Raw genomic sequence first — 25399 nt, forward strand, 5'->3', positions numbered from 1 at the left:
GCCAGTTCTCCTCATCAAGCACAGGATGAGCATTTATTGTCTTGTGATCAGGAGAAAAACACAAACAAAACCCAGAGCTCCACAGGTGACATGAAACATCACACACAGACACGGCACGTGACGCCCGAGCACACCAGGAGCCAGGGCCAGGTTAATGGTGTTAAGAACTTTTAGAAATCTAATAAAATCTAATAATGTAAACATTTAAAAACATACAGAGGAGTCCAAAAAAAAAAAAAGAAAAAAAAATTAAGCCATTTGTTCAGGCAGCGTGTTGGACTTTCTGGAATTACGGTTTCTGGCATTGAAGAGGAGGGAGGGGATGGGATGGAGCTCCCACCTGGAGGTGCATTGATCTCCACAGGGATCTCAGGCAGTGCAGGCTAACAGGGTGTGATTTTGGTGTCCAGCTCCAACCATTCTGGTGGGCAGGCTCCCAGGCACCCCCTCTCCTTGCATCAAACATTTTCAGTGTGACTGAGGGTGGGTGCTTCAACACAGCCCCCAGATTCTCCAAGGGGAAAATCCCAAAGAGAAGAAGGATGTGGAGCCCCCAGCAACACTTCTCCTCTTGGCTCCTTCAAAACCCCCAAGTTGACACACTGAAATGGGGCAGGTATCAAATGGTTTTGAAGAATTTTGGCAAGAGGATGGCAAAGGGCAGGACTGAGGGACATATCCTGGCTGCCAGGTGTGGCCAATGCCACCTTCAGCCCTCACCCCCTGGTGCATCCATCGTATTTCCAGGGAGTCAACGCCAGGCAGTTCTTTCATCACTCCGATGGCAAGCGACAAGGAACACTTAAAATTACACTTGACACTAGACAAAGGCACCTAAAAGCTTCACAATGCCATCAGGTCATGTTCTGTTCGAAAGCTCCAAGAGCTCCTCCTCCCAAGCACATTGCACACTCTCCAGGAAAAACCCCTGGTGTTGGGAGCACGTCCCAGAGCCAGTGCAGGGTTGCTCCTGCAGCAGGGGTCAGCGTGGCTGTAAACGGAAATTTGGGGAAATCTGGGGTTGCTTTTGCTTTGGCCCTGGTAACACAGGGGTCATGCAGACTCCAGACTGTGCTTCCCTCATTATTTACAGTGTGACACAGGACAAGTTAACAGGGAAACAGGGAATTCTGCAGGGGTGAGGGGGAAGCAGGAGCTCTCCTCTGTGAGCCGTGATTTCATTAGATAAGGCACATGTAGAGAAAAAATTTCAAAAGACCACTTGCAAATCAATTCCACCTAGCTAAGACCATGTCCCTGTCCCTTTCCAGGAGCCAGCTTTGTTTTCCAGTTGCTCAGTGTGAATTTTGGGAATTTGGAATAACCCCATCAACAGCCTGCCAAGGCAGCAGGCTCCAGCTCTGATCCCCAGGGTGCCCAACCCCTCCTAGGTCTCCCAAAAGGAGCACTCTGGATCATTAGCCAAAACTTTGAGAGCCAAAGACTTGGAACACTCACTCCCTATAAAAAAATTGGGAACTGACCTCCCAGTTTGGACAGGTTTTAAAAAATTCACAGCAGGCTGAGGGGGAAGGGGAAACTGCAGCCTTTGCTGCCTGGATCGCTGTAGGACACAGGGAATTGGATGGCTCAGGCACAGAATGGAGATGAATGACAAGGTGGAGGATAACCTCAGGGAAAACAATCCCTCTCAACAGCTTCATCCTCCCTTCAGCTGATGGCTGGAAAAAGGCAGGAATCTCTCTCTTATGGAAGTCCTGCCAGCCAACATCAGCCATGAGGACTAACAAGCTTCCCTTGGTCTCCCAGACCCCACTGTAGTATCTGGAGTTCAGCTACACCAGCAGAAGGCAGAATTAAACTATTCATTGTAACAGAAAGCATTTCCAAACCACACTGGGGCTCCAGCACAAAACCTGGCTGGAAGTTTCATGGTGGGGAAATCTCGTGCTGAGTCCCTGTACCAGGGTGAACATCACCAAAGCCCGGTGTCAGCTCTGCACTGGTTTCCACTGGGCTTTGATTCAGGCTTTAGCAAGCAATCACAAACCTAAGGAGATGAATCTGCACCTTTGGAACACACAGATCCAGCAAGAGGTTTTGGCAATAGGGAAAGCAAGAGCTGCAGCATCACAACAGTCTGAGCCAGGCAAGGAGGACTTGTGGGGACTTCCCATCCGAGGACTCACCCAGGGCATCTCTGTTACCTGCAGGATCCTCCCACGGAGGGTGGAGCTTTCACAAATCACTTCAGCCTCACCAGTACCAAATAATTTAAGTGCTGCATTTCCCTTAGAGTGAAAAATTCCACATTATTCATCCAGGAGAGTAAACATCAGTTGCTACTAATGCTCAGATTGCTTTTGCTACAGACGGTGTGGTGCTGTGCTGGGCATTCCATGGGAGCTGAGCAGGAGCAGGGGCAGGAGCAGCTGAAGGAGTGTTGCCATCGTGGGGAAGCTGAGCCTTTTCCAGGGATGGTCAGGAGAGGATTCCCTCAAGCAAGGGCAGTGAAGGGTTTGTTCTCAGTCTGCAACGAGGCAAATACTGGTGACTCAAGGCAAACAAAAAGCTTTCTGCCATGGCCGTGCAGTGCAGTGCAGGTGGGAAGGGCTGAGAGCACGGATATTCCTCAGGCATCAGGAGACAAGGACCAGGAAGGTCCTTGAGATGAGTGGGGTGCTTGGGGGGAATGCAAATGATCTTTTCCAAGAACAAGAATAAAAAGACCAAAAAGGAGAGACTCCAGGCAGTTTGCAGCTGTTGCTGCTTAAGGCCATTGGTTTGCAGAGGGGTAGTTGGGCACTGTGGGATACTCTGGCAGGCTGTTCCCAGAAAAATTGCTGTACTGGGCCTCCCTGCTGGGAGGGTTCCTCCATGCGCCGCTGTTCCACTCATCTTGAGCCTTCTGGAAGCTTCCACCAGCCCCTCGGTAGATTTTATGTACCTAAAAGGGATAAAAGGGAGGACAAGAGGAGAGTCAGCACCAGGAGCCCAGAGCTGAGCCCCTGCAGAGCCACTTGGAACAGGATTTGCTCCTGTCTCTGTGAAGAGCTGCATTTCTGAGGAGCAAAGCACAAGAAATGCAGTAATGCAGTGAACAGAGGTGGAGATAGAGAACATCAACCCAAAACTTGAACACATTCCAGCTGCATGGCCAGGATTCAGATGAGGGATCCCACAGCAAGGCAGCCAGCCCAGGCCAGGGGGTTGAAACCTCTGCAGCAGAGTCCAACACCACTGCTGCCACAGAGCTTCTGCTCTCCATGCCTGCCCCAGCTTTCCAGAGAGCCCTACTACAAATCCTTGTTTCTGCAGAGACCCAATTCCCACCCTGCCACCTGGTTCCCACTGCAGGTGCTTCACCATTGACCATCCCAAGGAGCAACAATCATGGAATCACAGGATTGCTGAGGCTGGAAAAGACCTCCAAGACCACCAAGTCCAACCATCACCCCAGCTCCACCCTCATGTTCACCACTGGCCCATGTCCCAGGGGCTACATCCACACATTTTTGGAACACTCCCATGGATGATGATTCCACCACTACCCTGGGCAGCCTGTTCCAATGTTTTACAATCCTTTCTGTGAAAATAAATGTTTCCTAATATCCAATCCAAACCTCCCCCCTTCACAGAGCCTCAGGTTGCTCCACATGAAGCTTGCTTTGCATGACACAAAGCAACATCACCACATGACACCGTGACAATTTCCAGCCTGAGCTGTCTTGTGCTGTCTTGATTTGTCCTCCAGAAACTCTGAGAGACATCAACTGACTGCACTGTGCAACCTTTCAAAGCACTGATGGCTTGTGGTGGCTGCTGAGCTGCCTCTTCACATTATTGTGATACACAGCAGGGATTCTCCAAGGCACAGAGAGATCTGAAGACTCCCAGAATGGCTTGGGATGGAAGGGACCTTAAAACTCATCTCATTCTGCTCCTGGACACCTTCCACTGGCAGAACTTACCCTTATAATGCAGATGAACATGGCAACTGCTGACATGGTGAACATGATGGCAGGGAACAGCATGAACACAGCAGCTGCCACACTGGTGCTGAAGAAGGTGATGGCTGCCAACCATCCACTGCAAGAGACAGAAAAAGAGACACAATAACATTATAATCTGCTTTTCCAAGTGTCCTTGTTATCAGAAAAATTGTTGATGTGCTTAAAAGGCCCTGGCCCAGGGTGCCCAGAGCAGCTGGGGCTGCCCCTGCATCCCTGGCAGTGTCCAGGGCCAGGTTGGACAGGGCTTGGAGCAGCCTGGGACAGTGGAAGGTGTCCCTGCCATGGCAGGAGGTGGAATGGGATGGGCTTTAAGGTCCTTTTCAACCCAAAGCATTCTCTGTTTCTGTGATTCATAACTCAGAAATTACAAGGCAGCTTTTAAGCTTTTGAAAATGAAACGAACAATGAAGACAATTGTCAGAATTCAATGCAGGTATCATCTCCCTGAGATCTCAACTCTCACTTGCCAGCATCCCTCACTAATCCAGTCTGAGAGCTTTAAGGGACAGCCAGCTGCATGGATTTTGGGAAGAGAAGACATATTCCCAAGGTGCTTTTGGTTGTGCACCTAGAGACCAGAACTGGGATCAGGGAACACCAGGGTCCTGTGATTTACACTCCATCTCCATTCCTTTCCTGGTAAAAACCAGGTGAGACATCAGCAATTCTGAAACCAGAGTGTTAAATGGAGTGCTAAGACTTTCCATTACTTATAGTTTCAGCAGGAATTGCTCTCAAATCTCTGTAGACAGGAAGTTAAAATGCCAAACAATTATAACACAACCAGGGACAGACACTAACAAGCTCTCATTTATTTTAGGAGAACTCTCACAGTACTTCTCATAGGCCAACAATGAGTCACCACACTCAGCTCACCGTGTGCTGCCAACACTGAGGGCAATGCTGAGCCTGACATGGTAAAAGAAATGGTGAAAGAAATGGACACTGAGGGAAGAGGCTACAGAGAGCAACCAGGTCAAGATCACAGAATGATCTGGGTTGGAAGGGACCTTAAAGCCCAGCCAGACCACATGGGCAGGAACACCTTCCATTAGACCAGGCTGCTCCAAGTCCCAACCAACTTGGCCTTGATTTCTGCCCAACACAGCAATGAAACCCCAATGGTGTCCTGTGATGGTGTTCACAGGGGTCTGAGGATGAGGGAAGAGACAAGGATCTGACTCCATGTTTCAGAAGGCTTGATTTATTATTTTATGATATATATTATATTAAAACTATACTAAAAGAATAGAAGAAAGGATTTCATCTGAAGGCTGGCTAAGAATAGCAAAAGAAAGAATGAATAACAAAAGCTTCTGTCTTGGACAGAGAGTCCAAGCCAGCTGACTGTGATTGGCCATTAATTAGAAACAACCACATGAGACCAATCCCAGATCTACCTGTTGCATTTCACAGCAGCAGATAACCATTGTTAACATTTTGTTCCTGAGGCCTCTCAGCTTTTCAGGAGAAAAAAAATCCTAAGGAAAGAATTTTTCATAAAATATCATGGCTACAGTGCACCCCAAGAGCAGATACAGCTATGCCACTGGGGAAATCAGAAAACTTCCTCCTCTCCACCTTGTACAGGCTCCCATCAGCCTCTCCAAGGCCATGGAAGCAGCCAGAGGCCAGAGCTGCTGGGCCATTCCCACTTACCACGCTCCCCATCCGGAGAAGCCGATCGCCTGCAGGACCGTGAGGAGGAACTGAGCCCCAAAGATGAAGAAAAAGGCCATGAAATTAAAGGAACTGTCCGACCTGTGGAGGAAGAAAGGAGGTCAGGAGGGCACTGGCACCTTGTGCTGCTCCACACCCATGTCTGACCCCACCACCACATCCAAACCCTCCCCAGTGGTGACTCCAGAGGGTTCCCTCCATGGCTGTGTGCTGGGAGGTTTCTCCCTTCGCTGGCAGTGAGAGCACACAGCTCCATGACTCAGCAGCACAGATTGTCTCCCAATAATCTGGCTCTTGCAGTTGCCCTCCCCAAGGAATTGCACGTATGATGACACACAGGAGAGGCTGAGGGACACGAGTCTCCTACACAGAGAGTCTGAATCATTCTCTGACTGAATGCCAGCCCAGACTCACACCTGCCCAGCTCTGCCCTGCCAAGGAGGCATGCAGGAGTCTGATGCTGGCAGGCAGAGCTTGGCCATACACTAGAAATGATCACTGAGCAGGAGAATTCCAGCTGGGAATGTCTCAGTGTCTGCTTGTCATCATGTTCCCACACCCATGGTAAATAATCCAGCACCGGGACATCACAGGAGGGAAAACAGTCGTGAGAGAGGTGGGTGGTACCCTGAAAACTGAGGCACACTTCCCATCTCTGCAGGCTCCTCGTCCTCAGGATGTACAGGTGAGGTCCTTGAGTTTATGCAGGTACAATAATTAGCATGAAAATGACCCCAAGCAAGATGCTGACCACAGACAGTCACAGTCTCTGTCATGGGTGCACTGGGACCTGGCACTGCCCTGCCCAAGTCTGGGCTCTGCCACAACACATTTTCATCCCATCAAACCAACCACATCAGGCATGTCTGAAGTTCCTCTAACTATCATTTTTAATGATACAAATTATTCTCATACTCTAAGGAACTCACAGGGCCAATGATTTATCTACAGATCTACAAAAAACGCTTCAGGTGCTTATGAGGCAGTTTGGTACAAAGGAGAGTTAAGAAAAGAGCTCCAATCACTGCCAGCTCCTGCTTAAACCCTGAAAGCATTTAAAAGCTTATTATTTTAATTATTTTTATTATGCTAATGGTTGTCAGTTTTATAATTCTAGCCCCTGATGCCTTGGGAGGAGATGAGGGAGGTGAGGCACGTTGAGAAGCCTCCAGCCAGAGCCACGCTGCTCAGAGCTGCCCGTGTGGGTCTGGTGTCTGTCACAGATGGTGGCTCTGGAAGGTTTGTTATCCTTGAGTATCCTCACAATCCCACCCTCCAAATACCACCCTAGAGTACAGCATTGAGAAAGGAATACTTTAGGCAGGGCCTGCTGACAGTGGTGCCTGTCAGAATCCAATTAACAAGGATTAGGCTCGAGGCTGAGCCTTCAAACAGACTCTTGCAACTCCGACCTGAAGGGGCTGGAGGAGTCTTCATTTGAAAGGATCTGCAGGAATTAGTGGGGATACAGAGAAAAGGTGATTTCTCATCCAGCTTTCTGGTGCAGATTTGCTACAGCTTTGCCCTAGCACCAAAGCTCTGCAGCTAATTGAATTTGGGATGCAGTAGGATGAGGAAGGTTTTACAGAAGCATCCTCACAGCACAGGGTGCCAGCACTGAAGGGTGGCCTCCTCCAGGACAAGCAGGGCTGATTTTGCCTCTGCAATCACCACTTGTGATCCCAACAGTGCTGCCTCTCCTCAGTGACTTCCAGCCCAGCTGCTGTCCCAGGGGATGATCCCTGGGCTCCCCACTCTGCCCCTGGGGTTGAGTCTTTTTTTAACTGCAAGTCTCTGCACAGAGTAACCTCAGGGACCTCTCAGCATTCATTGCATAAACACATCCAAACAACGATCAAGGAATAATGAGAAATGGCCCTTGTGGAGCCTGGGGGATGTCAGCAGGGAGGAGTAATTTTTCCCAGACTTTAGAATGGAAATTCCTCTTTGAACAGAGCTCCAGCACTTGGAGGCCCTGGGGCTTCTGAGCTCAGGATGGGGACAAACTCCAGCCCCACAGGGCAAGAGTTCAGAGCTGGGATTTTCACGTCATTTGGAACTTTGAGACAATCCAACCCTTCTCTTTCCAGCAGAAATGATCCTTCCCTATACTCCATGATGCCACTGGTGATTTAACAGCATCCAGCATCCAGTGCCCAGTGCTGTGGGCACACAAAGCATCAGCTCAGAGTGCATTTAAACAATTAATTTATCATGGGCTAGACAGGACCCACCTGTCAGCTCCCATTTCCATCAGCTGCTTTTGCTGTCATCCAAACCAGCTCATCACAGAGGCTGGTGAATAATCAAAATCCAGAGTATCCTACCAGGAACAGCTTTACCTTCAGAGGGCAAACCCCTGACTGGTGTGTGGGCTGTGGTGGTGGCACTGGGCAGGCCCCTCCTTTCCCTGTGTCAGGCTGGGAACTGCTCAGGACCCTCCTAGCTCTGCCAGGCTTTACACATCAATGTTTGAGTGATGCCTCGTGGTCCACAGCAAATGCAAATGATTATTAATTAAAGCAAAAATGTAGGATGGCTTTAAATATTTGTGGAGTTTCAGAAGGACTGACTCCAGGGAACTGCTTTTATCTAAAAAGCTAAGCAGACAAGCTCTCAAGTAGCTGGAGACAGGAATCAGAAGAGTTCTCAAAAACTAATAATAGTCTTCCATCAAAATAAGCCTCAATGAAGCTTTACCAAATTAGTACCTATTTTAATGCTGCACTGAGATGAGGGTGCTGCTAAGTTTGGGATATTTAAGTAAAATATGAATTTAACCCTCTTAGAAGTGCCAAACTTATGTGACCCTCACCTCCAATCTTATGTGACCCTCAGTCCTGTATCTAGCATTTAAAAATAGCCACATTCTTCTTCATTTTGAAAGTAAACAAGACATGAGGTGCTGAACCAGGGAAACAACCAGAGAATAAAAAGAATAACAATAATAACCAGGGAAACAACCAGAGAATAAGAAGAATAACAATAATAACCAGGGAAACAATCAGAGAATAATAACAATAACAACCAGGGAAACTTCCAGAGGGAACTGCAGCAGCAGCAGCAGCCCCTCCTGGGCTGGCACTCACCGAAAGGCTTTGTAGGCAGGTCGGAACCAGCAGATGTAGCCACAGGGGCTGAAGAGGACGAGCCAGAGGATGGCCAGGCCAAAGTTGGCCCCAGAGCCTCCCCCGATCCACCAGGCCAGGCAGGCGATGAGGTTCACGGCCAGCGTGATGCAGTAAACTGGGGAGAGGGTACAGCAGAGAACGTGGGCTGGGGGACTTCCAGGATTTTGGGAGACAAGAAAACTAAAGATAACGGCTGGGGCTGTGTCAGGGGGTTGGCATGGAGCTCAGGGCAAGGTTCTTCTCCCCTGAGGGTGCTGGGCATGGTCCCAAGGCTGCCAGAGCTCCAGGAGCATTTGGACCCCGCTCTCAGGGGTGCTCAGGGATTGTTGGGGTCTCCTGGTTAACACCAAGAGCTGGACTGGTGGTCCTTGTGGATCCCTGCTAACTCAGCATAGCCCAGGACTCTGTGAAGCCCCCAGGGTTACAGTGGGAAGGGTCCCTGGGGCAGCAGTGCAGCTGCTCTGAGCGAGGCACAGGCTCCTGTGTCACCTGGGGCTGGGAGCACAGGAACCTCCAGCTCCAGAGGATCCTGCAGCACAGGGATGAGGGAATCTTTTACAACCTGCCAAAGCATGGAGAGCTGTGGTAGCAACTGATGTGACCAATACAAGACTCAGGCCAGTGTTATGAATTACGAGCAAGGTTTAATTTCCATTTATAGCAAACCCCTTTGTGAGAGGAGAGGGGGGTGACCCCAGCCCTGCCCCTGCCTCTGACTGACTCTGTGCTTCTGGGGCTGCCTCAGGAGCTCTCTCTGAGCCAGCTCAGGGCCCTGCAGGCTCTCTCTCTGCTTCCCTGAGCCTCTGAGGAAGCCTGGATATCAGCCTGGGGGCTTGGCAGTGCTGCCTTGAGCAAGGGGATAAACAAACTCCGATCAAGCTGAGAATACGGGACCACAGGGCTGGCTTAGAGGCCTTTGCACATCCCTGTTCCTGTCACTTGGATAAAAAGGAACAGTTGACAAAGGCCCCCAGGGCACAGCAGTGCTGCACTAGGTAGTAGCATATGAAGGGATGCTGCTCCCCATTTTCCTGGAGCTCACATCCCTGGAAAAGGGGATCAGCCCCAAGCCAGGGGCTCCCACAGCTGTCCCTGCATCCCCTCAGGCTCTGCCAGGCTCAAAGAGGCCAATTTACAAGCTCCTGTTTTGGAAAACTGCTGGTGATTCTTGAAACCCTTTGTGGTAACCTGTATCAACAAGCACAGAAAAGGAGAAGGTGGAAGGTCCAAGCACCAAAGGGCCTCCAGCAGAGCCTGGTGATGAACTCATGGTGACACTCTGCACCTTGGCCTCAGCTACTCAGGCAAAATCAAACCCCTCCATTTCCCTTCACCTGTGCCAGGGGAACGTGTCCTGCCCATGCCCCACTCCACTCCCTGCCATGGCTCTGCAGCTCCTCTGCTCATCTCTGCCTTGGTCCTCCTGGGCACTGACCCACCTAAACAACTGCAAGGTTTTATGGTCACAAAATCACACTGACAACACAGTCAGGGGAACAAAACCTATACCCAGCTGCTACTTCTGACTTACACATGGCCTGAGAGCAAAATAAAACATTGTTTTACTGCAAAGAAAATGTCTTCTGAGTAGCCAACAAAGCTTTGTACACAATGGTTTGGATGTGTCTTAGTGTTGGGGGGAAGAATATCAGCTATTTAAATTAATTAATTCTATGTATTTAAACTAACAGTTTGTAGATTGCCCATCCCGGGAAGTGTCCCAGGCCAGGCTGGACAGGGCTTGAAGCAGCCTGGGACAGTGGGAGGTGTCCCTGCCATGGCAGGGGTGGCACTGGATGGGCTTTGAGGTCCTTCCAACCCAAACCATTCAGGGATTCCATGAATCAATGATATTTCATTTACACACCAATTAGCTGTACTTCTCCAAATATTCACTTTCAGAAGCTATTTATACTCCAAAAGTTACTTATTTTAAAATACCCAATAAAACAACACCAAGCCAGGGGCATCTGCAAAGTTTTAAGGAACTTTTGGCTCTCCCTGTGCCTCAGGTCAGTTTGTTCTCCAGCAGTGGGAGCTCTGGTACAACCTTCCCCAAACCTCCCTCCACCTTAATCCAGAGCTCACATCCAATTAAAGTAATGAGCAATCACCCTTCCAGCAACGACTTGTGTGTTTCTACTTTTCCAAACTGCCCTTTCCTTGTTTACCTTCTTCCCTTGACACATCTCTCTCCAACCCACTCCAAATAAAAATCAGGGAGACCCCCAAAGGAAGTGCAGTGCAGATGGAAATGTGAAACTCCTGAGTGCAGGAGATGGAAATGTGAAACTCCTGGTGCAGATGGCAGCACTCCTGGCCATGCCCAAATCCCTGGCTCTCCTCCAGCCTTCCATTAACTCGACTGAGGGACTCTTTGTTTTGGGAGAGGGGAGGACAAAGGAGGCTTTAGAGCTTCCACATCGCACCAGTGAGTCTGGAGGGACAGGCAGCTTCTTCAGGCAAGAAAATTACAGAGCTCATTGCAGCAGCTCCACATAACCAAAGAACAATGGAGCCATGGATTATGCCATTATTTATGCACACAAATCTCTCTCCTACACACATCCCGTGCATCTGGAATAAAAGCCACGCCACCAAATGCAGAGCTGGCAGAAAACAAGCTTTCCTTCAGTGAGAAGGGTAAAGAGGATGACAAGCATTTGGGGGGGGGGGAAAAGATAAGCAAAGCAAAAAGATTCTTAATCTTGCAAAGCATTGCCTGTGGTTTCCTAGGCCTGCCACACTGATTTCATTCCTTGCAGAAGAATGGTCAATTTTCATTCCTGGTTCCTCAATGGCTGAGGCAAACAACAGGAGCCCAGGGCCAGGAGCTGTGTTCACACAGGGTATCAGCACCTCACCAGCTGTGACAGGAGCAGCTCCCAACTCCAGCAGGATGTTTGGGGGGCTCTGCAGAGCCAAGGGAGAGCCAGCATGCAGCTAGAAGATACTGCTTCCATTGGAAAGGGAAATGTGGGGATAACAGGGAATTTTGGCCTTTCTAGAGCGAGGTGGGGAGCAAGGTAGCAGCAAATGAGTCACATTTATTTTGTCTAAAATTCTCCTATTCCTCTTACTTTAGGAGAACTGAGAATTTCCTTAAGGCAGCTATTTTGGGGAGTTAAATAGGGTTTACAAAAAGGCTGGAGAGGGACTTGGGACAAGGGATGGAGGAACAGGACAAAGGGGAATGGCTCTCAGAGCCAGAGGGCAGGGCTGGATGGGATCTTGGCAATCAGGAATTGTTCCCTGGCAGGGTGGGCAGGCCCTGGCCCAGGGTGCCCAGAGCAGCTGGGGCTGCCCCTGGATCCCTGGCAGTGCCCAAGGCCAGGCTGGACAGGGCTGGGAGCAGCCTGGGACAGTGGGAGGTGTCCCTGCCATGGCAGGGGTGGCTCTGGGTGGGCTTTGAGGTCCCTTCCAGCCCTAACCAGTCTGGAATTCTATGATCATTTGACATTAATAAAGACATCAAACATGGTCTGCTTTCTCCCTCAGATTTACTATTAGACTTTTCCAGCACTGATACCCTCCTTTCTTCCACATCCCTCAAAGATTCAAGGCACAGCAGCTTAAAATTCAGGTATAAAGTTATATTAGAATATTCTAAGGGGGATCATTGCTCCCCATCAAAACTTTTAAGCACATTAATCATTGAGATCTATGGGGTTATACTGCACAAATACCTTTTTCCAGCACAGGTGTTTTTATTCAACTTACAGATCCACACATGATAGATTCTCTTCACCAGGAACTGGTAATCGATGGGAATTTCATCAGCAAAATTCTGGTAGAAACATGGTTTCAGAGGGATGAACTTGGGGAGTGGTGGGAAGTTATTCACCTTTTCTGGAACACAGAACACAGATTTCAGCTGGGAGCAGAAATGTGTTATATCCTCCACACCTTCCCAACAGTGCTGCACGTTCATCCTCTCCCCAGACCACAAATATATTGGTTTTCTTCCTTAGCAGTGGACAGGACATTTGTTCTAATACACACAAGGCTGAGAGAGGGGAATAGGAATGAGCTAATAAACATCAGATGGATTTAACACCTTTACACATCACTGTGAAGTTGTGTGAAAAGTGCTGCAAGAAAAAAAAAAACAACTTTAAATAAACTCCAGGATGAGCTTCCTCAGGAAGGGGGAGGTGTCAGCAACATCTGGGGGAAACAGCTGCACAGAGGTGTTCACTTACAGCCCTTCAGAAATCCACAGCAAGAGGAAAGAAAGGCTGGGGAGTGTCCAGACAAGCAGATCTACCTTCAGCCACCAGCTCTGAGCATGTCCTGGCCATGGCTCAGGCCTTAGGACCTGCTGTAGCCTGGGGCAGTAAGGAAGGGAGGCATCCCCAAAGTGGAATTGTGTACCCTGGTATCATCCATTCATGGAAATAAGTCAGAGTTGGGAAGGAATTCCTGAAATTCCTGGCCCTGGCACAGATGCCCAGAGCAGCTGGGGCTGCCCTGGATCCCTGGCAGTGCCCAAGGCCAGGCTGGGCAGGGTTTGGAGCAGCCTGGGACAGTGGGAGGTGTCCCTGCCATGGGACAAAGCACTGGATGGGCTTTGAGGTCCCCTCCAACCCAAACCATTTTGTGATTCCATGATTCTGTGTCAGGGATGATCTTGTTTTGAAAACATACAAGATTTTTAATGGAAAATGGTACATTCAAGTTTTTCCTGTAAGGTTAAGCCATAGGGAAAAAATAAAAAGCAAAGAAAAAAAGAAAAAGCTTTGCATTCAGATACAATAAATCAGCAAATGCTGCCAAAAGCTATATGGTAGAGAAAACTCTACCTTGGGAAGAATTTCTGTTTTAAAATCAAGTAATTAAATGCCTAAATCCTCTGCTGCTGTCAGCTCCCAGATTTGTCTGTGTGTGCCTGGATGTGTGCTCCTACATGTTTGGGAATGTTTGCTCTTGCCTTGCAGAGCTGATTAAAGTTTGATTCCAGGGCATTGTGACTAATTGTCTCTAGCCTCCTTCAGCCCCAGTAAACAGAATTAAAAACAACCAGAGGAAGAGATGAAGAATGTCCTGGGAAAACCTCCAAATGGCACAGGAGACAAGAGGAAATGTCTGAACAAGAACTGTCAGCACAAGAGTTCCCCTTCCCTTCCCATTATCTCCGGCTGAGGAGACATTTTGCAGGAGCAGCTCCTCAGCTCTGTTTGAAGGTTGGCAGGGAAGAGCCTGGAGCTGCAGCCAGGCTTGAGGAAGGAAAAAGGCTTTCCCTCATGCATATTTTCACACAGAAAATATGGTGAGAACGCCCACTGGGAATACATCAGAAGTAGCTATGGAATAATGTCTGAAGCCACCAGCCCAATTTGACTTCTCCTGATAAAAACAAACATCCAGCTCCTCCTCATCCATCCCCCTCAAACCCACTTTACATTCATTCAGATGCCCTCCAAGCTGGTTTGAGTTACTGGTTAACACCACTGCTGACTCCATCCCATGGACAGCTGATGGCCCACGAATGCTTTCAAAGTCCACAGGAATTTGGACTCCTCTGCATTAATTTTTTGTTTGCTGTAAACACCTAATGGGATTTCTCCTGCACAGTGTGTCCCTGCAGCCTAGGAAGGGATTTAACAATGCTGGATCAAGGGAAAGGGAGGGGACACAGCTTTTAAAGCTGACAGGACAGGTCTCTAGGGAAGCCAGGAAAAGCAAGATTAATCAAATGCAATAAAAGCAGATTCTCTAATTTATTTTTTTTTTCTGAGGGGTGAGGAAACTTTTGTTCTGTCCCTCTTCAACAGCTGAAGCTGCAGATTGTTCCTTTGGTTCTGCTCTCTCCCATTTTCTGTCATGGTGGGGCCAAAACCAAGCAGCCACTGCAGTTTGTCATTTTTCAAGCTCATAAAATGGTCCAAACACCCCAGGATTGTTTGCTAGGTACACAAAGCTGGGGATTACACCTCTTCTCTGCTGCTGCCCAGCTGCTGCCCACCTCCTCCCACCCAGAGACCCTGCAGTTGCCAGCTGTTCTGGGATACCTCTGAGATTAGACAAAATAAATTACATGAAAATATCCCCTTTCATGTCTGACTGCAGAGCTTGGAGTGCTACAGTTCTCCCATCAAGGCTGGGATCAACACATCTGATCAGCAAATGCACCCCATGCTTTCAAAAACCAAACTGCATCACCCATGAGCAGCAGCTGGAGGCAAATTCCAGACTTCTTATTTTAAAAAAAGGTTGGAATTGTGTTACTAATTTCACTGCAAGTATAATTCAGATGGATTAATGTCAATAGCACAGCTAGGAACACTGTGGAAAGCCTCTGGAAAGAAGGAATTATTCTCATGTATTTTATTTCTGAATCAATTCCACTCTCATAAAACTTTCAAGCAAGTCACAGCTGAACCTTTATCACCTGAGCAGAAACCTCAGGTGACAAATCAGGAGGACACAGCAGGAAAGTGAATGTGACCAAGGCAAGAGAAGTAGCTGAAGAGCTTTAGGGATCACCAAGGTCTTGGGAAGGGACACAGGTCACATTCCTGACATGTTACAGCCACCACAGCATCATGAACAACTCTGAAACCACTCTCCCTGCTGGCTGCACCTGAGATGCTCTTACCTGCCATTTCTAATACTTGTGTTCCCTGGTGAGCTTTCAGACAGAGCAATAGATCTGTTGGAGAAAGAGAATCAGGTCAGCACATGGCACTAAGCAGCACCCAGAGAACCTCCTGGAACTGGGAATGTTCCCAGTGTGTGACAAACACAAGCCCAGGGTTCCCACTCATGTCCATCACCCAGAGGAGGAAGGCTGGAGCCTCCCAAAAGGATCCTGATTTCTCCTTGTGCAGAGGAAGCTCTGTGTCCCAGACTCCAAGGCAAGATGTACTCTGTTACCATCTGGATGGCAGTTGGCTTTTGTCAAATGGGCAGTTTTTCCTTATCTCTCTCTCTGAGTGATCAAAATCACTCCTCCCTCAGGGCAGACATCTGCTGATAACAGCTACTGAATGTCCCTGCATGGCTGATAAGAACTACAGCATCCCATTGGGAGATGTGAGCCCAGAGGGAGGAGCCAAGCATTGCTACCTGGATAGAATCTGGAGATTCTGGAACACCAGCCAAGCATTCCTGCCTGGATATAATCTGGAGATTCTGGAACACCAGCCAAGCATTCCTACCTGGATATAATCTGGAGATTCTGGGACAACAGCCAAGCATTCCTGCCTGGATATAATCTGGAGATCCTGGAACACCAGCCAAGCATTCCTGCCTGGATATAATCTGGAGATTCTGGGACAACAGCCAAGCATTCCTGCCTGGATATAATCTGGAGATTCTGGAACACCAGCCAAGCATTCCTGCCTGGATATAATCTGGAGATTCTGGAACACCAGCCAAGCATTCCTACCTGGATATAATCTGGAGATTCTGTAACACCAGCCAAGCATTCCTGCCTGGATATAATCTGGAGATTCTGGAACACCAGCCAAGCATTCCTGCCTGGATATAATCTGGAGATTCTGGAACACCAGCACAGCTTCTGCACTGGATTCCCCAGAGGAACAGCAGCTGCCTCTGCCACTGGATCTTCAGAGGAAGATTCCACCCTTCTCCAGGATCCCTGCTCCAGCAGAGCCACCCCTGACACTGCAGGAGGGCTGAGCCACAATTCCAATGGTTCTGCTGCCAGCACCCTGACCCACAGGGTGTCAGGTTGGGTTCTGACTTTGTCAGTGTTGTTTGGTTTACTGCATTGTTTATTTTATCCTTTTATTTTCTTCCCTATTAAAGAACTGTTATTTCCTGCTCCCATATTTTTTGCCTGAGAGCCCCTTAATTTAAAATTCATAGCAATTCAGAGGGGTGGGGAGGGTTTACATTCTCCATTTCAGGGGAGGCTCCTGCCTTCCTTAGCAGGCACCTGTCTTTCCAAACTGAAAGACTCTGGCAGCACCTCATTCAGCCACTTGGAAGGTTTGTATCATCCAGCAGCAAACAAAAGTGCCCCTGGCACTCCCTGGCAAAGGCTGAGGATGCTCAGGGAGCCCCTGCCAGAACACCTGCAGCTCCCAGGGCAGGCACACAGGTCAGGGTGGGACCCAGCAGAGCTCATACATTGGAAGAGAAATGTGTAGAGCTCACCAGACTTAATGCCTCATTTAGGTGCTGAGATGATTTGTTGGCTCCTGGCTCTCTGTGGTGCTTCCCAACTCCTGGAACAAACAGATAATCCCTGTTAGCTGGGCATTAAACTCCTGCTTAACAAAAAATAATCAGCTGGAGCCAAACCCATCACCCCTTGTTATTTTAGAAATCCTGCACAAATGCAGATTCATTCTTCCTGTTAGCACACTGAGTGTGGCTGTAGCTCTGGCAGAAGCCAATCCTGGGAAGTTTACCCAGCATGAGCTGTGTTGCTGATTTTGGCAGAGCTGATCCCACAGATGAAATACACAGAGAGGTCTTTGCTGACTTTTAATTCCACCCCTTCTTCCTTAAGGATAAAAACACCATGTGTCCCTACCTGCAAATCCCAGAATGGAAACACAGAACACACAAACCAACCCTGCAAACCAGCACTGTGGAGTCTGACAGAAATTAAGGCAGTCTAGACTAAAATCTGCCCCTAAAAACACTGACAGCAGCTGCAGCAGCAGTGGGGTCAGATCAGCTACACTGTACCCAAATCCCTCAGGATTTACAGCAGCTGCTTCTGCTGCACCTCAGTGCTGTTCTCAGGTAAAGTCTGGAGGCTGCAGAGTTTTGCACTGGCACAGCTGTTTTCTTGGGCTGCTTTTGCCTTTCTTTTCTTTTCTTTTTGAGCTACTCTAACCCAGCCTGTGGAGACAACAGCACCTGGGACTGTACCAGCAGCCTGCTCTTCCTCAGCAGAGATGTACAAGCTTAAATATGCTTGCACAGAGGAGAACATATTCTTTCCCTGGAGCAGTCTCTAGGAAGCCCCAGTGTGGGGACAGGAGGCTCTGTCCCCATCCCTGCCACAGCTGAGGCCTCAGGGCTGTCCCTCAACACCAACACTGCCCAACAGCATTTTCTACTGGCTGGTTTGGAAATGGGAGCCTTTTGCTTTGCATTTTTCAAATGTGTGAATAGAAAACAAAGGATGAAGATGGTTAGGAACATCATTAAAACTTCACCCCACCCTTCTGCAGCTGCTCCCAGTTTTGATCTGGGAATTTCAAGGGGAGAACAAATGGCCCATGAACACCAGCTACACTAAAGCACTTAGAGAGAGGAATCCTTTACTGAAGAATGAGCCTGCAAATAATCCTCTCCTTCTTCTTCTTCAGAGGATTATTTTGCTACTGCACTTCAGTGTTGGTGTCCTACAGCTGCAGAGAGGTGTTTGTCCACTGGAAAAAGGATCAGAAGGAAAGAACTGAGGGGGACATTCCTGGCTTGACAGACCAGACAATGGGTTTCCTGCAATGGCCAAACAATGGTTTTCCTGTGCCCTCCTCTCAAGGAGACCTGTGGTGCTGTGGAGAGGTTTTAGCTCAAATAAATAAATAAAACCCCCAGATAAAGCAGCAATCTGGTGAAGCACCCCCTTCCATAGAAAGATGTGCTTTGGACCCACAAAGCAGCATTAAGAACAATTCTTTCAGCAAGGATAAGCACACATGGCCATGTTTTACACTGAGTAATCCCTTCCTGAGATGTACTGACCTTCCCAGCTCCTGGTAAAAGGAAAGGGAGCTTCTTCCCAATAATTTCTTCCCAATATCCAATCTAACCCTGCCTTCTGTCAGTTTGAAGCCATATCCCCTTGTCCCTTCACTACACCCTCCTATAAACAGTCCCTCTCCAACAGGTAAATCAGATCTCTATTCACCTGGATATTTTCAGTTTAATTGGGAATAGATGAAGTCCAAAACCCTGCACCCACTGCAGAGATTTTCTTCATCTATAACCCACTGCCTGTGGAGGGAGGAAAATCCCACACATGCTAAGGAAACTCTGGTGTGAAGTGAACTTCCTTTTTCCACCGTGCTCATCTGTGGTCAATGAATAACTCTGAAGTTCACAGTCCAATGCACATGACTCAGGAGTCCACTGGAGACACTTGGAGCTTTTGTTCACCAGGATCTCACAGACAAAATGCCCTGTGTCAGGTCCAGGGACAGCACTTCCCTCTCAAACCACGACACAAACACCAGCAGTGCTGCTTTTCCAGGCAGACAACACCACGATTCTTTTGAATGTGACTGCAGTGTGAAACGCTGCACCTCCTCAGATTAGGGAAAATGTTGTGAAGGAATTCCTGTGGGAATCTGCTTTGAGGCACATTTTGAGTATCACAGAATCCTGGAATATCCTGAGCTGGAAGGGACCCACAGGGACAATCAAGTCCAGCCCCTGTCCCAGCACAGCCACCCCAACAACCCCACCCTGAGCAGCCCTGAGAGCCTGGATGTGGCACTGGGGGCCAGGGTTGAGGGGTTGGGGCTGGGTTGGACTCGATGATCTTGGAGGTCTCTTCCAACCCAGTGATTCTGTGATTCTGTGTCCAAAGGCTCCTGGAGCTGTGGCAGCCTTGGCCCCATTCCCTGGGGAGCCTGGGCAGTGCCCAGCAGCCTCGGGGGGCAGAACCTTGCCCTGAGCTCCATGCCAAGGCCTGGCCCAGCTCCAGCCCTTGCTGGGCTCCTGTCCCTGTCCCAGAGCAGAGCTCAGCCCCTGCCCCTGTGCCTGCCCTGGGCAGGAGCTGCAGCCCCCAGGAGCCTCCCCTCAGTCTCCTGGGCTCCAGCTGAACCAGCCAAGGGCCCTCAGCTGCTCCTCAGCCCTTCCCCAGCTCCATGTCCCTCCTTTGGCCACTCTCCAACAGCTTTGGCTCCTTCTGATCTCGTGGTGCCCAAAGTGCCCCCAGCACTGGAGGTGAGGCTGCCCCAGGGCAGAGCAGAGTGGGACAATCCCTCCCTGGGCCTGGTGCCCCCAGCACAGGGTGGCCCTTGGGGCTGCCAGGGCCCAGCAGTGACTCAGATCCAACTTGCCCCTGACCAGGACCCCCAGGGCCCTTCCCACGGCGCTGCTCTCCAGCCTCTCATTCCCAGTCTGTCCCTGCAGCCAGGGCTGCCCCATCCCAGGGCAGGACCTGACCCTTGCCCTTGTCACTTTTCACATGGTTGGGGGTTGCTGAGCCTCCTTTGTCAGGGACTCTCTGTGGGGTCTCTCTGCCTTCCTGGGCTTCAGCAGCTCCTTCCAATTTGGTATCCCCAGCATTCCTGCTACTGCAAACGCTACCCCTCAGTCCCCTGCTTTATTCTGCCCATGTCAAGTAGTTTTAAAAGTTTGTTATTTCTCCTTGCTGTTTTCTCCACTATCACAGAAAGGTGGCAGAACACAAGCAAAAGCCAGGCCAGAGGAGGAGCAGTAACAGGGAGGTGGGAGAGCTGAATTCACTCTTGCTTTGCCATAAACCCACCAAGTGACCTGGAACATGTCCCCAAGACCAGATTCACAGGACACTGGCTCCTCTTGTGCCTTGCAGATGTCCCAGCCAATCCCAGAAGAGCCCAATATCCCAAGCTTTCCATCCAACAGAGCCCCCAGTTTCTGAGTCCTTGCTTTAGGATATTTTCTGTACTGCCTTTGTATTTTCATTCTGATTTGATGACTCTGCTCCCAGGAGACAAGTGACAGGACAAGAGGAAATGGCCACAAGTTGCTCCAGGGAAGTTTTAGGCTGGAAATCAGGAGGAATTTCTCTATGGAAAGGGTGGCAGGCCGTGGCAGGGGCTGCCCAGGGAGGTTTGGAGTCTCCATCCCTGGAGGTGTCCAAGGAAGGTCTGGATGTGGCACTCAGTGCTCTGGGCTGGGGACAAACTGGGGATGGGGCACAGGATAGACTTGATCACCTTGGAGGTCTTTTCAATCTTTAAGGACTCTGTGATACAGCAAGGCCAAGAGCTTCCACACAATCCTGACTCCAGGTACAGGAGCTTCCACACAATCCTGACTCCAGGGTACAGGAGCTTCCACACTATCCTGTGTACTCCAGGGCACAAGAGCTTCCACACAATCCTGACTCCAGGGCACAAGAGCTTCCACACAATCCTGACTCCAGGGTTTAGGAGCTTCCACACAATCCTGACTCCAGGTACAGGAGCTTCCACACAATCCTGACTCCAGGGTACAGGAGCTTCCACACTATCCTGTGTACTCCAGGGCACAAGAGCTTCCACACAATCCTGACTCCAGGGTACAGGGACTTCCACACAATCCTGACTCCAGGGTACAGGAGCTTCCACACAATCCTGTACTCCAGGGCACAGGAGCTCCCACACAATCCTGTACTCCAGGGCACAAGAGCTTCCACACAATCCTGACTCCAGGGTACAGGAGCTTCCACACAATCCTGACTCCAGGGTACAGGGGCTTCCACACTATCCTGACTCCAGGTACAGGGGCTTCCACACAATCCTGACTCCAGGGTACAGGGGCTTCCACACTATCCTGACTCCAGGTACAGGGGCTTCCACACAATCCTGTACTCCAGGGCACAGGAGCTTCCACACTATCCTGACTCCAGGTACAGGAGCTTCCACACAATCCTGACTCCAGGGTACAGGAGCTTCCACACAATCCTGACTCCAGGGTACAGGGGCTTCCACACAATCCTGACTCCAGGGTTTAGGAGCTTCCACACTATCCTGACTCCAGGGTACAGGGGCTTCCACACAATCCTGACTCCAGGGTACAGGGGCTTCCACACAATCCTGACTCCAGGTACAGGAGCTTCCACACAATCCTGTACTCCAGATACAGGAGCTTCCACACAATCCTGACTCCAGGGCACAGGAGCTTCCACACAATCCTGACTCCAGGTACAGGAGCTTCCACACAATCCTGTACTCCAGGATACAGGAGCTTCCACACTATCCTGACTCCAGGGTACAGGGGCTTCCACACAATCCTGACTCCAGGGTTTCACCCAGAGCCCTTTGCCAAGAGCACACAGAGGGACAGGACCCCAGCACAGAGCAGAACTTTCTCACTCCCTCATCAGCAGGGATTTAACAATGGAAACACGAGCAGAATGAGGAACCTGGGCACAACACACAGTCCTGACAGTGGTTCAAGGTGAGCCTTGGGGAGGACCATCAGCCTACCAGGCTTTCAGACCCCACCCTGAGCCAGCAGACCCCAGACCTTTCAGAGGAGCCTAAAAGGAACGAGAGCCCCACAGGGATCCTGGAGATGTGGGTTTGAAATCACCCAGCTCAGCAGAGAATCAGCGCAGCCTCTGCTGCTCCCAACACAAGCAAACACCTTTCTCATGATCTCTCCAGTTGAATTTAAAGACAAAGTGGTGGCTCTGCACTGGTTTCAAGGCAAAAGGCTGGGTTTGAGCCTCTTCCAGATGCCCAGCTCTCACCAGGAACTTCCCAGAGGGCCCAAGGCAGCAGCAGCCACTCCAAAACAATCAGCTCAGCACTATAAACCCAGAGCTGACACAGCCTGGCTTTGGCAGTGCTTCCTCTCCCTGACATACCCCCAGCCCCCACAGGGTGGGACACTGTCCCTGCACTGACATAACCAGCCAAAAAATAACTCCAAAATCCACCCAGCACGACCAGGGAGAAGGGGGAAACTGTATGACAGCAGTGCCCTGAGAAAAGGAGCAGGGGACAGTGAAGTTACAAGGGTTATCCCCCTCCCACATCATTCCAGGAGGCTTGTGGGGACTCCTGGCTATACAGGGGCTTCTCTGCCCCATCTCCCCCATCCTGAAGCTGGGCACACAGCAGATGTGGAAGCAATTCCCCTCAGAGCTCCCCCAGCCTGTTTACACAGCCCTGTGCTGCCTCAGTGGGTGGGCAGCAGCCTTAATTTGCCTAGGCAAAACCCACAGCAGACAAACATTGATTTTGGTACAACCACATCCAGAAGTGAAGCGTGTCTGCTCAGGAACAGAAGCTCAGATGGCTCAACAAGGCAGAAAACACAGAAACACCCGTGCTTAGGACACCAGCCTGTTCCACCCCTTGTCACCTGCTCAGACTGGCCTCACGCAGAAGAATTGGACTGCAGACAGCAGCAAAAATATCAATTAGCCCAGAATAACTGAAATGCAGAAAAATCAATCCACCAATTGCTTAATTTCTAACCCACTACTCTCTTCATTGCAGTTTCTTGAGAGAGTTACAAAACGCTGAGATTAGAAATTAGAAAGGGAACTCAGAAGGGGAAATAAAACTACGACATGCAGGTGCTGTCTATCGAGGGCAACACACACATCTGCGGTACCCGAACCACACCGACCAGCGAGGTTCACCCTGAGAACCCCTGCAGGAGTCACGAACCTCCCCGGCAGGAGCGGCGCCGCTGTGTCCCCCTGTCCCCGTTTTGTCCCCCTGTCCCCGCCGTGTCCCCCTGTCCCCGCCGTGTCCCCGGGGCCAAGCCGGGAAGCAGAGGCGATTCCCGAGAGGCGATTCCCGAGAGCCCTCGGCAGCGGACGGAGCCGGCAGCCCCCGGGGAGGGCACACGGGGCCCGGCCCCTCCCGCCCGCTGCCCCCGATCGCGGCTCCCAGCGGGGCTGCCCCCGATCCCTCCCCGCCATGGTTGGCCCCGATTCCTCCCCACAGCCGGCCCGGCCCGTCCCCCCGGAGCTGTCCCCGATCCCGCCCCGGAGCTGCCCCGGGACCCCTCCCCGGGCTGAGGGAGGGTCACCGGCCCCCTTGCCCCGAGACCCCTCCCGGCGCTCAGCTCCCGCTCCCCCGCCGCTCCTCCGTGTCCCCCTGCTCCCCTCATCCCCCAGCTCCCCCTCCCCCGGCACTCCCCCGACCCTCAGCTCCCCCTCCCGGCCCCCGGTTCCCCGCAGCCGCGCTCCCCCTCCCCGACCTCCTTCTCCTCCATCCCTCCGCCCATGTCGCCCCCGGCCCGCCCGCTGCCCCCGGCCCGATCCCCCCGCGCCCACCTCAGCGAGCGCCCGGTCCCGCTCCCCCCGGGCCGCCGCGGGGCGCGCTGGGAAACAGAGTCCCGCCAGTAGCCGCCGCCGCTGCGCGCCCCGCGCAGTGAACTACAACTCCCAGTGAGCCTCGCGGCACACACCCACCGCTATCATGTGAGGGGCAGGGCCGAGGGGAGGGGCGGTGGCGCGAGACGGCAGCCGGGAGGGACAGAATTGTCCGAAGTACCGGGAGCGACCCTGCCCGGGGGACCGGCTCTGGGGGCCGGGACACGTCCGGGAGAGCGGGAATGTTCACCGGGGGGACAGAGGGATCCAGGGACACCTGAGAGCCCCTGCAGGGCCTGAAGGGGCTCCAGGAGAGCTGCAGAGGGACTGGGGACGAGGCATGGAGGGACAGGAGCCAGGCAATGGCTCCCAGTGCCAGAGGGCAGGGCTGGATGGGATCTTGGCAATCAGGAATTGTTCCCTGTGAGGGTGGGCAGGCCCTGGCCCAGGGTGCCCAGAGCAGCTGGGGCTGCCCCTGCATCCCTGGCAGTGCCCAAGGCCAGGCTGGACAGGGCTGGGAGCAGCCTGGGACAGTGGGAGGTGTCCCTGCCATGGCAGGGGTGGCACTGGATGGGCTTTGAGGTCCCTTCCAACCCAAACCAGTCTGGGATTCTGTGATTATTTGACATTAATAAAGATATCAAACATGGTCTGCTTTCTCCCTCCTCAGAATTACTATTAGACTTTTCCAGCACTGATACCCTCCTTTCTTCCACATCCCTCAAGGATTCAAGGCACAGCAGCTTAAAATGCAGGTATAAAGTTATATTAGATGAGCTTTAAGGTCTCTTCCTGTGAAAAATGCATATTTTATGATTGACTTTTCTTAAATATTCAAGTGAATATTATATGTGTTGTGTTAGAAAGTAATGCTGTATTAATTCTCTTAAGTACTGTGTTAAATATAGTTGTAGGTTATAACAAAATGTTAAAATAGAAACTTTGCTATGTAGGATACTTTTTTCCTAAAGAAAGGACTCACAGTGAGATGGCAGCCACAGGACACCTGAATCTTTCAGAGAAAGAGAATTTATTGCTCCATTATCAGAAGAAATGAACTTCTTCCCACCTCCCATAGTCAGGATGATGCCATTAGGATTAAGAGGAAGAAGTTGAAGATGACCAGACAGAATCCTGTGTTTGAATGGAATTTATGCATCATGTGTGAGGTGTATGAATATGCAACAGGCTATTGTTTTTATGGGTTAATCCTCTGTTAACATGGGTCCTTTTTCAGGGCTTATTTTGCCCAGAAAAAGGTACCTGGGCATCCCTAACTCTTTGTTTCTATTGTCTCACATTGTCCTAATTCAAATTGTCCAAAATTATTATTACTGTAATTATATTACTATTTTTATAACCTTTTTATTAATATTAAACTTTTAAAATTGGCGTTTTTCACACTTCCAACAAACCCAAACCATTCTGGGACTCTGGTACAGCTTGGACCCGAGAGCACAGAAGAAATTAAAATTTTTCCAATTCAAGACCTTGAAGGATTCATTTTCAGTCTCACTCTTTGCTAAAATTTAAAATCACTATTTCCAACAATATTAACATTATTGTTTGTGGGGTTTTTTACTTTACTTTTTTTTTTTTACTTTTTTTACTTCATAAAACAGACTCTATTTTTCTTCCTGCAAATTTTGTGCAAT

The 25399-nt window shown here is 50.3% G+C and overlaps 1 protein-coding gene across 7 annotated transcripts; it reads right to left on the bottom strand.

Annotated features, from left to right (window-relative positions):
• SCAMP4 (secretory carrier membrane protein 4) lies at positions 1–23825 on the bottom strand. Of its 7 annotated transcripts, none has more exons than XM_054650344.2 (8): positions 23706–23825; positions 16910–16980; positions 15384–15437; positions 12506–12634; positions 8744–8900; positions 5634–5735; positions 3933–4050; positions 1–2908 (listed from the first exon to the last, which is right to left on the bottom strand). In XM_054650344.2, exons 3-8 carry the CDS (start codon positions 15388–15390, stop codon positions 2732–2734), a joined length of 690 nt encoding a protein of 229 aa, XP_054506319.1. In that variant the 5' UTR covers positions 15391–15437; positions 16910–16980; positions 23706–23825; the 3' UTR covers positions 1–2731. The 7 variants fall into 7 exon arrangements, with proteins under 7 accessions (XP_054506319.1, XP_077047663.1, XP_077047666.1 ...); XM_077191548.1 differs by lacking the exon at positions 23706–23825 and adding an exon at positions 23630–23673; XM_077191551.1 differs by lacking the exon at positions 23706–23825 and adding an exon at positions 23092–23159.
• Between the last annotated feature and the right edge of the window lie 1574 nt (positions 23826–25399).

Source organism: Agelaius phoeniceus, chromosome 29 (genome assembly GCF_051311805.1).
Source record: "Agelaius phoeniceus isolate bAgePho1 chromosome 29, bAgePho1.hap1, whole genome shotgun sequence".
Taxonomy (NCBI): Eukaryota; Metazoa; Chordata; class Aves; order Passeriformes; family Icteridae; genus Agelaius; species Agelaius phoeniceus.